Genomic DNA, 12,555 nt, shown 5'->3' with positions numbered 1-12,555 from the left:
CATACAGCCTCCCTGGACAAGCCGTCTAATCTAACCTGCCTAAGCACCACTCTAACATCTTCCCTGACAAGCAGTGCTACACAACCCACTCTTGCCCCTCCAAATATTTAGCTGCCAATCTCATCCCTCCTGTAACCATGTTTCACTAATCGCTACCATGTCATTCTGCCAAGTGTCTATCCACACCCTCAGCTCATCCATTTTCATTATTATGCTCCTAACATTAAAGTATATGTATTTCAGAGATTTCCTACTACTTATTCTGTTTTCCCCCATCTTTACAAACAACTCTATTATGTTCTTTTTCTATCATCTCCCCTCCATCTTCCTACAGAGCATCTTCCTTCTCTATCACCTGCCTATCCACCCCCAAACTTTGTCTACAAGCTTTCTCTGTTTTCAATCTAACCTTCTCCTTGCTGATCTCCTTCGTTTGGTTCCCTCCCCCCAACCATTCTAGGTTAAAGTCTCCTGAGTAGCCTTAGCAAATGTCCCTGCCAGGATCCTGGTCCTCCTGAGATTCAAGTGCAACCCTCCGTTCTGTACAGGTCCCACCTCCCACAAAAAACGTCCCAGTGATCCAGAAACTTGAATCTCTGCCCCTTGCTCCATCTCTTCAGTCACTCATTCATCCTCCACCTCATTCTGTTCCTGCTCACTGTGGTGCGGCACAGGCAGTAATCCCGAGATTACTCCCTTCGCTGTCCTTCTTTTCAGCTCTCTACCTAACTCCCTGTATCCACTTTTCAGGACCTCTTCACTCTTCCTCCCTACATCGTGGTACCTACATGTAACACAACCTCTGGCTCATCTCCCTCCCACTTTAGGATATCTTGGGCACAAGCAGTAGCATCCCGGACTCTGGCACCAGGGAGAAAAACCACCATCCAATTCTCCTTACTGTGGCCACAGGATCCCCTAACTATTGAGTCCCCTATGACTATTGCCCTCCTCTTCCTTTCCCTACCCTTCTGAGCCACAGGGGCCGACCCTGTGCCAGAGGCACAGCCACTGTTACTTTCCTCAGCTAGGCTGTCCCCTCCAACAGTACTCAAAGAGGAGTACCTATTATTGAGGGTTACAGCCAAATGTAGAATCTTCAATAAAGTGGGACAACTGAGCTACAATTAATGTGAACTTTTTCTTTCCTTTTGTATTAAACTAAATTTGTGACATTTAAGAATTAATAACAGTGTTGTTGCTAATGCATATTGCAAAAGGAGCTTTTAAGCAGGGATAAACAACAGAAATGTAAATGAGCAAGTCAGCTTCTCAGTTAACAAAATAATTAATTTATAAACTTAAAAGGAGTCCAAAAAATTAAAATTTTTAAACCCTCCTCAAGAGATTGTGAACAACACAATTGGTGGAAATTTGCTGAAGTGATCAAGACAATCTGTGGCATAGCTGCATAATGCCAACACACCATTCTAGCCTGGAGTCCTCCAATGTCTAAGCTTGCATGGTCTCGATGGAGGAGGCTAACTTTATCCCAGTCGCTTGGTCCCAGTAACGGCAGGATTGCCCATGGTGCCTTGGATGCTCTTCCTCCCAACTCCCCTGAAAGCTTTGATAGCTAACATGTTTGCAGGCTGTGAAAACTGATATTTAATAGTTTAAATTTTTTTAATTGTCTCTGACAGGGATAATTGAATGAATACAACCACAGCCTAATCCAAAACCCATGTTCTGAGAACTTCTGGCAATATTAGTTAAGAGAGAAACACAAACGACTTTGCATCAGAACTTTTTTGGTTTCATGTATCCACAATATTTTTTTTTAATATAGATTTGTTATCATAATGTATTTAATGAAGACAGTGGGGAAGTTCAGGGAAGAATAAAAAAGGATCAACCCTCACTTTATCGTGATATTACACTCTCCAATACATTTGATATTTAATTGGAGTCATTTGTTTGCTTGCTATTTAACATGGAATAAAATAATGTGGAATGGGTCCGTCTTCAATCTAGCCACTGCTATACTGGAAATTCATCAATAAATGCAACAACACAAAGATAACAGTTACAAAGGAACATTATAATCTATATCACTGCAAATCCATAACTTAAGGCATAATTTTTTTAATGTATAATTTTTTCCTTCTCCTCAGTGACTTTCTGCACTCTTTAAACTCTATTCTTCATGATGAATTTAGATTGCCGTTCAACTTTTATATCATCTCCAAATTACTGCTAATAGCCTTACAAATACCAAAGCTTGCTTCATTTCCTCTAACTTTGCTAATTTTGGAATCAATCTTCCACTTCCCATTTGATTTCACGGCTTTCAGTCTCCTGCCCAGTCGAGAAGGCATTCACTGATACGGTGCAGTCATGGAACACATTTCTCTTTTTGCAATTAAAGATTGTACATTTTCTGTCCAAAGCAAACAGCTCACCTGTAAGTAGGGTCCTTTGGCTGCCCAGTCTCTTGAACTGCCTGATCCATACTCCTTACCAGCCAATATAATCAGAGGATGATTTTCCTGCTGATAGCGCTCTGCAGCATCATACACGTCAAGCTATCAGATAAATTAATGCAATTTACAATTTTTATTTCAATCTGTTTCATTTTGCACACCATCCTGAAACCAATTTTGTCCAATTCAATATGTTTGTAGTTAAAGTTTAAGTTAAATTTCTACATTTATTCAAGAAATGCAAACAAATCACATCTACTCTGTACAGAATTCAAGATGGAATGGCAATATCTGAGAGGCAGAGGGCAATTTAATGCATAGATGTAATGTCTGTCTGATAGCAGCAACATACATCCTTCAGGTCCCCTCTACCAGCCTGAAGAGGAAATATTGCTAATTGTATGCTGAAGGAAAGCAAGGATCAAAAAAAAAAATCACTGATGGCTAGCATAATACCAACCATCATCAACCATCTCAATAATAACATTTGTGTTTACAATACCTTTGCTCGAAATTTCCCAGCATTATTACAGCTAGCAAACTCAATATGCAAGACAAACTCTAGTAAAGTGTAAGCTCCAGTCACTGGGGTTCAATACACTTTTAACACCATTGCTTGATGATGAAAAACATGCCATTTCTCACTTACGGTTTCTCCACTGGGGAAATGAATAGTCTGTGGTCCTTGCTTGTTGAGGAATTTATTAACTAATCGGATATTTGCAAATGTTCCTCTTGCCATAACTGCATCATTGCCTCTACGGGATCCATATGAATTAAACTGTCGGGGGGTTAAACTAAGAGAGGAGATTTTTTTTAAAAATTAAGGTCAATTTCAGTTTTATTTTTAAATTCCAGTTTCAGTAGAATGCATTACAATGCATTCCTGACATTTCCCGATCTTCCATCCCCTTATTTATCTTTGCTCTTCCAAACCCCCACAGCTCCTTCAAATCAAAATGAAGTGTTCAAATTCTTGAAGATAACTTGAACCCTTCTACTAGGTGTACAGTTTTGAAAAACCAACCCAGTTATCCATACCTTGAGGTACCATTTCTTTTATTGGTCTGTGAACTGCAAGCAACCAGTTCACACCCTAATTATTCAAGTGATCTTTATTTCTCAGAACTTTCAACACTCTCTACAGAGGGCTACAAAACACCAGTCCTCTCCAAATTTGCTTTTCATTAAGATATCTGTATCTCACCATCCTTCCCATCATCTCCTTCTTGTCCACATCACACTGCTTAATACTGTCCTAGACCATCACTGGGTCAACATTCACTGGCCTTTCTCCACTGTTACCTCATTCATTGAGGCAATAAAGGAGGAACCAATTTGACCCATACTGCTTTGGATTGGTTGAATACTTCAGTAAGGAAAGAGTAGGGTTGGGATGCAAGGGATAAGGAGATGAAATGGAGGCCCCTTTAATTTAAAAAAAAGATTTAATTTAGGCATACAGCACAGTAACAGGCCATGAGTCTGTGATGTCCAATTTACACCCAATGAACCTACACCCCTTACTCCTCATATCCCAACCCTAGTCTTCCCCTACTGAAGAATACAACCAATTCACTTTTGCAAGGTAAATTAATTCTTCAATAGTATCAGGTGAAGCATTCTGAATCAAAACTCCTAGCAGAAAGAAAAAAGTATTTTCTCCAGTTCTATTACCAACCATCAATCCAGTGTCCATAAGGAAATAGCTTCTCCTTATTTGCCTTATCAAAACCCTTCGCAAGTTGGAACACTTCAGCACCATGTCCTCTTAATCTCTCTTGCCTTTTGTTAAAGAGTTCATTAAAAGAGCACCTTGTGAAATGGCTGGTACAAAGGTTTACCACAATCTCACCAAAAAGGTTTAAAGGGTAAAATGACCTATTTTGTTCTCATCTTCTGATGTTCTAATTTGAGACACTGGTCTTGGTAACTGCTTCTTAAAATATCAGTGGTTAATTCCACAATTATATTTTTACAAGTCACTGTCTCCTGTCACTTTGAACACTTATCAACACAACAGAGATTGAAGCCATCTTTTGCAATACAAGCGTTATATTCACAAATCCTAAGACAGACATCAAAGTTCTACATTAAGTGACATAGCAGATGCAAAATGAATTTTGACTTTAAGGCCAGTGCTTACCCTCGATCAGTTAAATATCGCGCAGCAGGGCTATTTCGTGCAATGTTCCCTGCTGGAGAGATGTGATCAGTTGTCACTGAATCACCCAAATTTAAAAGGACGTAGGCATCAATAATAGATTTAGGAAGCTGAAGATCTAAAGTCTGTGCAAAATTTAAAGAGTACAAGGTTACTTAAAAAAAATCTACTTGTATGATGTACATCATCTACAAATTTGCCAACAATACCATGGAAGTGGGTTGTATAAAGGAAGGGGATGACTCAGCATATAGGAGGGAGATTGAAATCTTGGCTGAATGGTGCGCTGATAACAACCTTGTTACCAAAACTAAGGAGCTGATTGTTGACTTCAGGAAAGGAAAGCCAGAGGTATACAATCCAGTGATCACTGGGGGAATCAGAGGAGGAGAGGGTGAGCAAATAAGTTCTTGGGAGTCACCATCTTGGAGGATCTTTCCTGGGCCCAACACACCAATAGCATCATGAAGAAAGAACGTCAGTGCCTCTACTTCCTCAGGAGTTTGCAGAGATTTGATAGGACACCAGAAACCCTGGCAAATTTCTACAGAGTGTGGTGGATCATGGTGTGGTATGGAAACACTAACACCTTTAAGCATAAAGCCCTCCAAAAGGTAGTGGATGCAGCCCAGGATATCACAGGCAAAACCCTCTCCACTATTGAGTACATCTACAGGAAACGCTGTCATCAGAGGGCAGCAGCAATCATCAAAGACCCACAGCACCCAGCACACGCTCTGTTCTCACTGCTGCCATCAGGAAAGAGATATAGGTGCCACAAGACTCACATCACCATGTTCAATAGGAGCAGCTACCCCTCCACCATTAGATTCCTCAACATAAAACTCATTCAGAGACTCATTTAAGGACTCTTACTTGTGCACTTTATTTTTTTAAACTTTATTTAAGATTTTATAACATGAATAAAATAGAAGATTACATTTAAAAAGAATAAAAGTAAGATAATAAAATTACAGTACCACATCGGTAAACTAAATAAACTAACCCCCCCCAATAATTATTACACAACATTAATAACCTAACTTAAAATTAGTCTACCCCCCCCCCCCCACTTGTGCACTTTATTGATTTTCTTTTTGTTTTCTCTGTATTACACAGTCAAGTTTATTTACATTCATTATCTGTTACAGTTCTTTGTTTGTTTACATGTTTTATGCTGTGTACAGATTATTTTTTGCACTACCAATTAGTGGTAATTCTGCTGCGCCCAAGGAAAAAGGAGTCTCAGGGTTGTATGTGATGTCATGTAAGCCCTCTGACAATAAATCTGAAATCTAAATCTAATCTACAAATCATTCTGAAAATCAACCATGATTGTTACATGCAACCCATTATTAATCTCCAAATTCAGAAATCCACGGATGCCAAATGAGGATGTGGTTTGATGTGGCCTAGATAGTTCAAACTTTCCCAGATGATTGACAGATGTTCTCTGATCAGCCTGATACCCCAACCTCTGTGTTTCTCCAGTGTCAGACTTGTGCTTATGCCATTGGGACTATATACTCAACAGTTGATAGAAATCCATGCAAAAATCACACTGCCTCACTCCCTCTCCAATTCTACAACACCCCTTGGTCTTGCTACTTTGACCAAATATTTAGTCCCCTCTCTAAAAGTCTTTTCTTGTGACTTGCTATCATTTAATTTGATAAATCAAATGCCTTCAGGTATTTTAATACAAGTTCTAGTTACATGCTCGACTCTTTGGCAGAGGGCAATGCACTCAAGCCCTGTTCTGGAGACTTGGGCACGAAGATGTAGGTCAATACTTTCAGTGCACTACTGAGGCAGTGCTGCAAGTGCTGTCCTTGCCTTGAAGGATTAATCCCAAACCCTAGTTGGCACAAAAGATTCTATGGCACTAATTCAAGTAGGATCAGCAGCCTATCCATATTTTTTATGCATCCTTCAATCACATCATTAAAACAGATAATTGGCTATTGTCACACTGCTGTTTATTACATGGATATTGGGTGCTGTATTTGTTGCATTACAATGTGTCTGGACTAAAAAAACAATTAAGCAACAATAAGGTTCATATATCCGAAGATGATAAAAGGCAGAGAAATAGAGGTCCTCTCTTTCCTTCACTGCCCATCACCAGTTTATGTGCTAAATAGATTGAAATTTTCCTCAGTCTCTAACAAGCCATGAGTTTATTTAACTGAAATTAGAAGTATTAAATCATAAAATATTAGCATATTTTCATTTAAGGTATGAGAAACACCACAAGTACATACCAAATTTTCAAAAAAAGGTGGGGATTTGATGTATGTTGACTTTGGGTTCCAAGGGTATAGTTTCTCACTGGGAGCATTCAAAGAATTCCAGGATTCATTTCCTTTCTGTGAGAAAATAAAACAAAGAAATCCTCATATTTATATCAGAATCTCTAATCCACTGGAGGATCATAATTCACTGATGAATATAACATTTTGTGAGGCCAATGACAACCTAAAATCATATTTAATTATTAATTTAAAATATTTATTTAACAAAAAAAAAGTGATAAACTGCTCCAAGGTTGAAAGAAATAAAGTATCAAATCTTAAGGGTAAATCCAAGTAGTTTACCTCAATTTTCTCATAAACCTCCTTGAACATGGCAGGAATGACAAATTTCCTCTCAATTGTTTGCAGTTCTTCCCTGGTTGGCCAAATATCCCTCAGAAAGATGTCCTTACCTTTTGCATTAACACCTAAAAGAGAAATGTGGAGTTCAATTGTAAATACTCAATTATACTGCATTATGCAACATCCTAGAGGAGGAAGCTAATATTTACCCAGCTACAATCTTCTAGTGCACATATAAACCAAATATTAATCCTTTTCATTAATGCTTATATTTCTCTAAATTACAAGTTATTTACCATCTTTTCTTTATTAAAGTGCTACTGCTATCCCAAATGTGGCTCAGTAAAAGACAGCGTTGCTTCTTCGTCAGATATGGGCTCAAGAATCCATCCAGACAAACTGTTATTTCAATGCAGTACTGAACATTTTCAGATGTGCTGTCCTTTGGAAGCAACATTAATCTGAAGCCTAACCTGCCCTGTCTGGTGGCATTGTAGATCCCGTGGCACTCATGCGAAGAGCAGTATCCTGGGCAGGCAGGGGGGTGGGGGGGGTGGGGGAGGGGGGGGGGTCAATATTTCTCAAACAACATAATTGAAATCAATAAACCAGTTACATTTATACTATTCACACATTTCAGTTTTTACTTCTGACATTGGCAGCCATTTAGGGTAATCAAATCCATGCCATTCACCATTAAATTTTCCAGTAATCCATTTTCCCATCAAATGCCCCAGATTCCAGCAGTCCTCTACACTCTGGGGGCAATTTACAGAGGTCAGTAAAGCTATTCAGCCTTTTCAGATGTATGCAATGTATGCAATGTATCCAGGAAAAACCCACACAGTCATTATGAGAAGGTGCAGACTCCACACAGATAGAGGTCAAGATCAAATCCGTGTCACTGGAGCTGTGATCTGCCACCCATATAACCATCATTACAACATTGACTCCATGTTATAAATACTTCACCAGCTGTAAGGTATATTGTGACATCTGATTATGTGAAAGGCACTATATTACTACATCCTGCTTTTTGGGTACTAAGTAACAAACAGAATCTTAACTCAGTGGCAGTCACATTATTCCATTACCCATTTTTGCAGGATTTTGTGTTGATCTTCCAAAGTGTTAAAAACATTGAGCATCCAATTTATGAAAATAATGCTTTATGAGAATAAAGAACTCTACTAAATAAGAGAATCCTCCTCATATATTTACATGGAATACACATACAGAGACCTCTAATCTAGAATAGATCAGTTACAGATCTATTATACTTTCAGAGTTAATAAATTCTAGATACAGTGTGCAAGGAAGAATAAAGGAAACTTTTGAAAAAGAGCAGTGAAAAGGAGAGAAAAACCCCAAAATGTTTTGAACCACCATGAACACATCTTCCACTGCCACACAAAATGTAATCCTGTGGGTCCAATAAGCCATTTTAGAAAGGTTTTGAGAGATATGAAATAAATGGATGCAAACTGTATGAGCTCACTGGGTTAGTATGGATGAACTGGTCTGAAAGGTCTGCATCCACACTCGACTCTATTTGACCAATTGTTAGAATAAACCAAAAGTAAACTGCAGAATTTTTTTTTTTTAAGTCATAAGATTTCTTCTCCAACGAGTAGCTCACCCAATGGTTGTTCTTCAAAGTCCATCTGTATGCTTCCGGCTATGGCATAGGCAATAACCAATGGTGGAGAAGCCAAGTAATTAGCCCGTGTATGGGGATGTACACGGCCTTCAAAGTTTCTGTTCCCAGATAACACACCAACTGCCACAAGGTCGCCCTGAAGAGAAACTACATTACTTACTTCAAATTTGATGCTGGCAACCATTACACAGTTCATTAACTAACCATGACATTTCACCTGATGTTTCTTTAGCTTCATTTTGGCCTTAGAAGAAACAAAAACAACTGTCCTTGTACTCTGCATATTAAGTCATTCAAGCTCTTCTCCTTCAGAGGAACAAAAGAAGTCTGTTCTCCCGAGAGTGCAACACGAGGTGTATCAACAACTTGCATCACATAGCACCTACAGTATAACATGCCTCACTGGTTAAGTTCTTGACAGGAGCATTTTTGAAAAAAAAATTCTGACACCAAGCTACAGGAAGAAATATTAAAACTGATACCCCAAAGCCCAGTCAAAAAGGTACATTTTCAAGGAAGCAACAAAGAGGAGGATGTTTCCATGCTAAGGATCCACAGCAGCTAACAGTGGACTACTTAAAAACTGGACATCAATATGCCAGAATTGAAGGGGTGAAGAGCAAGAGGCAATTGCAAAATGGGGGGAAAAGAGGGGCCATGGAGGGATTTGAAAACATGGATGAGATTTCCTCAACTGGAAGCTAGTAGAGTGGGATCCGGGTTCGGGTCCTGTGCTGTCTGTAGGTTCTTCCTGTGTCTGTGTGGGTTTTCCTCGGGGCTCCAGTTTCCTCCCGCCACTCAAGAAACATACTGGTGGTTGTAGGTTAATTGGGTGGAATGAAATGGCCTGTTACCATGCTGTATGTCTAAATAAAATAAATGTAAAAAAAAAACAAAAAAAAAAAAACAAAAAACCTGGAAGCTAGTATAGCTCAGGATGATGGATGAATAGGAACTACTACAAGTTAAAACACAGGTAGCTGAGTCTTGGATGCCTTTGATGAAAGAGGAAAATGTGAGAGACTGGCCAGGAACAATCTCATGCTTCAGCGATCACAGAAATTAAAAGATCAAATTCCACTCCGTAAATGGTTATATGGTTATCTCTGCTCAATACAGTCAATACATTAATTTACCTTGGTGACAGCTTCCACGACAGTCTCTGGGAGAGGACCGCTGTTTCCAATACATGTCATGCATCCATAACCAACAACGTCGAACCTTCAGAGCACAAAATAAGTTCTCATAAATCACAAGCAGTTAAAACATGAATGGATCATTCCGTTTTCCAGCATTCTTCCATTCAAGAATTGTTTTTTTTCCTGTTGTCATTAGACTCTTAAATGGACCTCCCATTTGTATGATGTCTTGCACTGTTTAACTGTACTTTTTTCTCTTTAAATTTAGACATATACAGTAACAGGAACTTTTGACACACGAGCCCATGCCCCCAATTACACTTAATTGCCCTACATCCCTGATACATTTTGAAGGATGGGAGGAAACTGGAGCACCCGGAGGGAAGCCACACAGACACAAGGTGAACATACAAACTCCTTACAGACACCATGGGATTTGAACCCTGGTCCCTGCCACTGTAACAGCATTACACTAACCGCTATGCTAACCGGGCCACCTGTTTTTATATTCAGACCTCCATTCCCATGTTTCAGAGCCAGAAAGACTTCAATAATTTGAACTCCAAGTTTCTAACACTCAACATCTCAGACCAGAATCCTTTGCCAGATGCAAGAGAGTCCATTCTAATTGCTGCACACATATCTTGAAACTGAATTTGGAACTGCGAGCTTTTCAGAACCTCCTACATGTATTTGCTGGCAAAACCTTCCAAATAGGTCTTGAACATTTTCAGCTATTTTGACATCTGAACTATTTGATCCCCAGCCATTACCATTCATCTCTCCTTATACCTGGCTTCTGCCGACTTCTTCCAAGCGAAGGGCCAGCCCTGATACCCACCCCCCATGGTGCACTGCCCAGCCCGTGCTGAGTCGCCACCGAGAAGAAAGCTTCGGGTCCTGGACTGTGGCTTCCGGATACTGTCATGCCTTGGAACCCAGTTCAAGGCTTGGACTACGGCTCAGCTTTAGGCCCCATGCGTGGATCCAGCCCTACTATGCCATGAGGTTTGGTTTTATTGTAGCACTATGTTTTTATTCTTACTCAACCTGGTATACTTCGTAGAGATCAACTTATCTGGATACTGCACAAAACAAAGTTTCCGTAGACGTGACAATTAATTCAATTAAATATCATCCTCCAGTATGATAGTTCGTGTTGCACGTGAATTGAAAAGACAGCTTTGCAACTTCAGGATGTCTCAAAGGACTTTCTGATGGTTGGGAGTTATTTAGTTTACTTTATACTTTTCTGTGTATTCTCAAACAGTCCAACTATTTTCAGCCAAATTTAACCAATTAAATATAATGCATGCTTTGGTCCTAATCACACAGGAATACTGCTGATTGGCCTGGTGCAACAGTTCCTATACAAACCCATTGGCAGGCAAATCAATGCTGCATTGAGAATAATTAACAGCATTCTTAACTCCCAATCCCATCTACATCCACTGATTCTGACCAACATTCTGCCAACAAATAACAAATGAAATGAAGAATCCAGGGTCATTCACAAATAACAATACACCAGGAAGCAAAGGTATGTTGCTGAGCAGCCTTACATTCTACAGACCTTTCTGGAATTATTCCAGTCTATTAAGTCTGTTGATATAAATTGCAAAAAAAATTCTGGCCATACCCTAGTTTGCTGAGGTAGGGCATGACTCCACTCTCCTTTAAGTAGTATGTAACTACACCACTTCCCGGAGATAAACTGGTTTTGATGTACGGTTTAACAGAGAGACCAGCTTCAACTGCTTTCTTCGCTAATAGTCCTGCAAAGACAAAAAGGTGGCTAGAGAAAGAGAAAAAAATCAAAATTTCTGGAATAACTTACAAGACTGAGATGTTTCTGTGCTCTTGATGGCATAGTAGATTATTCCAGTTTCGCATACTAGCTATTTTCCCAAATGCAGGCATTTCTTATACAAATCAGAGCTATTCAAAATTGGAAAGGATTGTGATACGCCAATGTTGGGAGAAGCTATTTCTTGCAGATTTAAATTAATTCTCAAAAATTGCAGAGAAATTTTTCATAACAAGGATTGTAAAGATCTGGAAAGTGGAGAAGACAAATTCCTTAGAAACATTTCCAATATTCTAGATTTTAGAGAGTAGACTGAGCTATGGAACCAAATTGGACAGATCCTTCGAGAACCAGGTACAGGTTGATGAGACTATGCTGTTAAGAATTTATGTTGCGAATATTTATTTGTACAAATTCACTTCACTGACTGGATTTTTAATAAAAGAAAATTAGTACTTTTTCATCACCAATATTATGAATGAAAACAGGAAAGGTCTGTCAAATCAACATTTCATTCGGCAGAGACAGAACAATTGCTCCGTGACTCAGTAACATCGTGGTCAAGTTACTGAACTACCTACCAGCCTGAGTTCTGAAACACTGATCTGGAAACAATTCAAATTCCATGGCAGCTGCGGAACTTAAATATAACTGGAATTTATCTTAATAAAGATAAAGTATGGATTACAGTAAAAACTCATCTGATTTACCAAAACCGGCCAGTCTTAGCTTGTCTGGCTTTTATGTAGTTTTAGTTTGCCAAAG

At 39.1% G+C, this 12,555-nt stretch overlaps 1 protein-coding gene across 3 annotated transcripts in view; it reads right to left on the bottom strand.

Annotated features, from left to right (window-relative positions):
* aco1 (aconitase 1, soluble) overlaps positions 1–12,555 on the bottom strand; it is a 134,103-nt gene that overhangs the window by 7,801 nt on the left and 113,747 nt on the right. For 2 of the 3 annotated variants that reach the window (XM_069922881.1, XM_069922883.1), the window contains exons 12-19: positions 11,623–11,758; positions 9,981–10,065; positions 8,824–8,980; positions 7,185–7,309; positions 6,852–6,956; positions 4,570–4,712; positions 3,073–3,220; positions 2,403–2,525 (exon numbers count right to left, since the gene is read on the bottom strand). In XM_069922881.1, coding sequence (XP_069778982.1) covers positions 2,403–2,525; positions 3,073–3,220; positions 4,570–4,712; positions 6,852–6,956; positions 7,185–7,309; positions 8,824–8,980; positions 9,981–10,065; positions 11,623–11,758 — 1,022 coding nt within the window. The remainder of the gene's footprint in view (positions 1–2,402; positions 2,526–3,072; positions 3,221–4,569; positions 4,713–6,851; positions 6,957–7,184; positions 7,310–8,823; positions 8,981–9,980; positions 10,066–11,622; positions 11,759–12,555) is intronic. The other variant, XR_011353040.1, reaches the window with a different exon arrangement.

The sequence above is a fragment of the Narcine bancroftii genome, chromosome 1, assembly GCF_036971445.1.
Source record: "Narcine bancroftii isolate sNarBan1 chromosome 1, sNarBan1.hap1, whole genome shotgun sequence".
Taxonomy (NCBI): domain Eukaryota; kingdom Metazoa; phylum Chordata; class Chondrichthyes; order Torpediniformes; family Narcinidae; genus Narcine; species Narcine bancroftii.
Note: the sequence above shows the minus strand (reverse complement) of the source record. Positions and strands in the feature narration are given on the sequence as shown.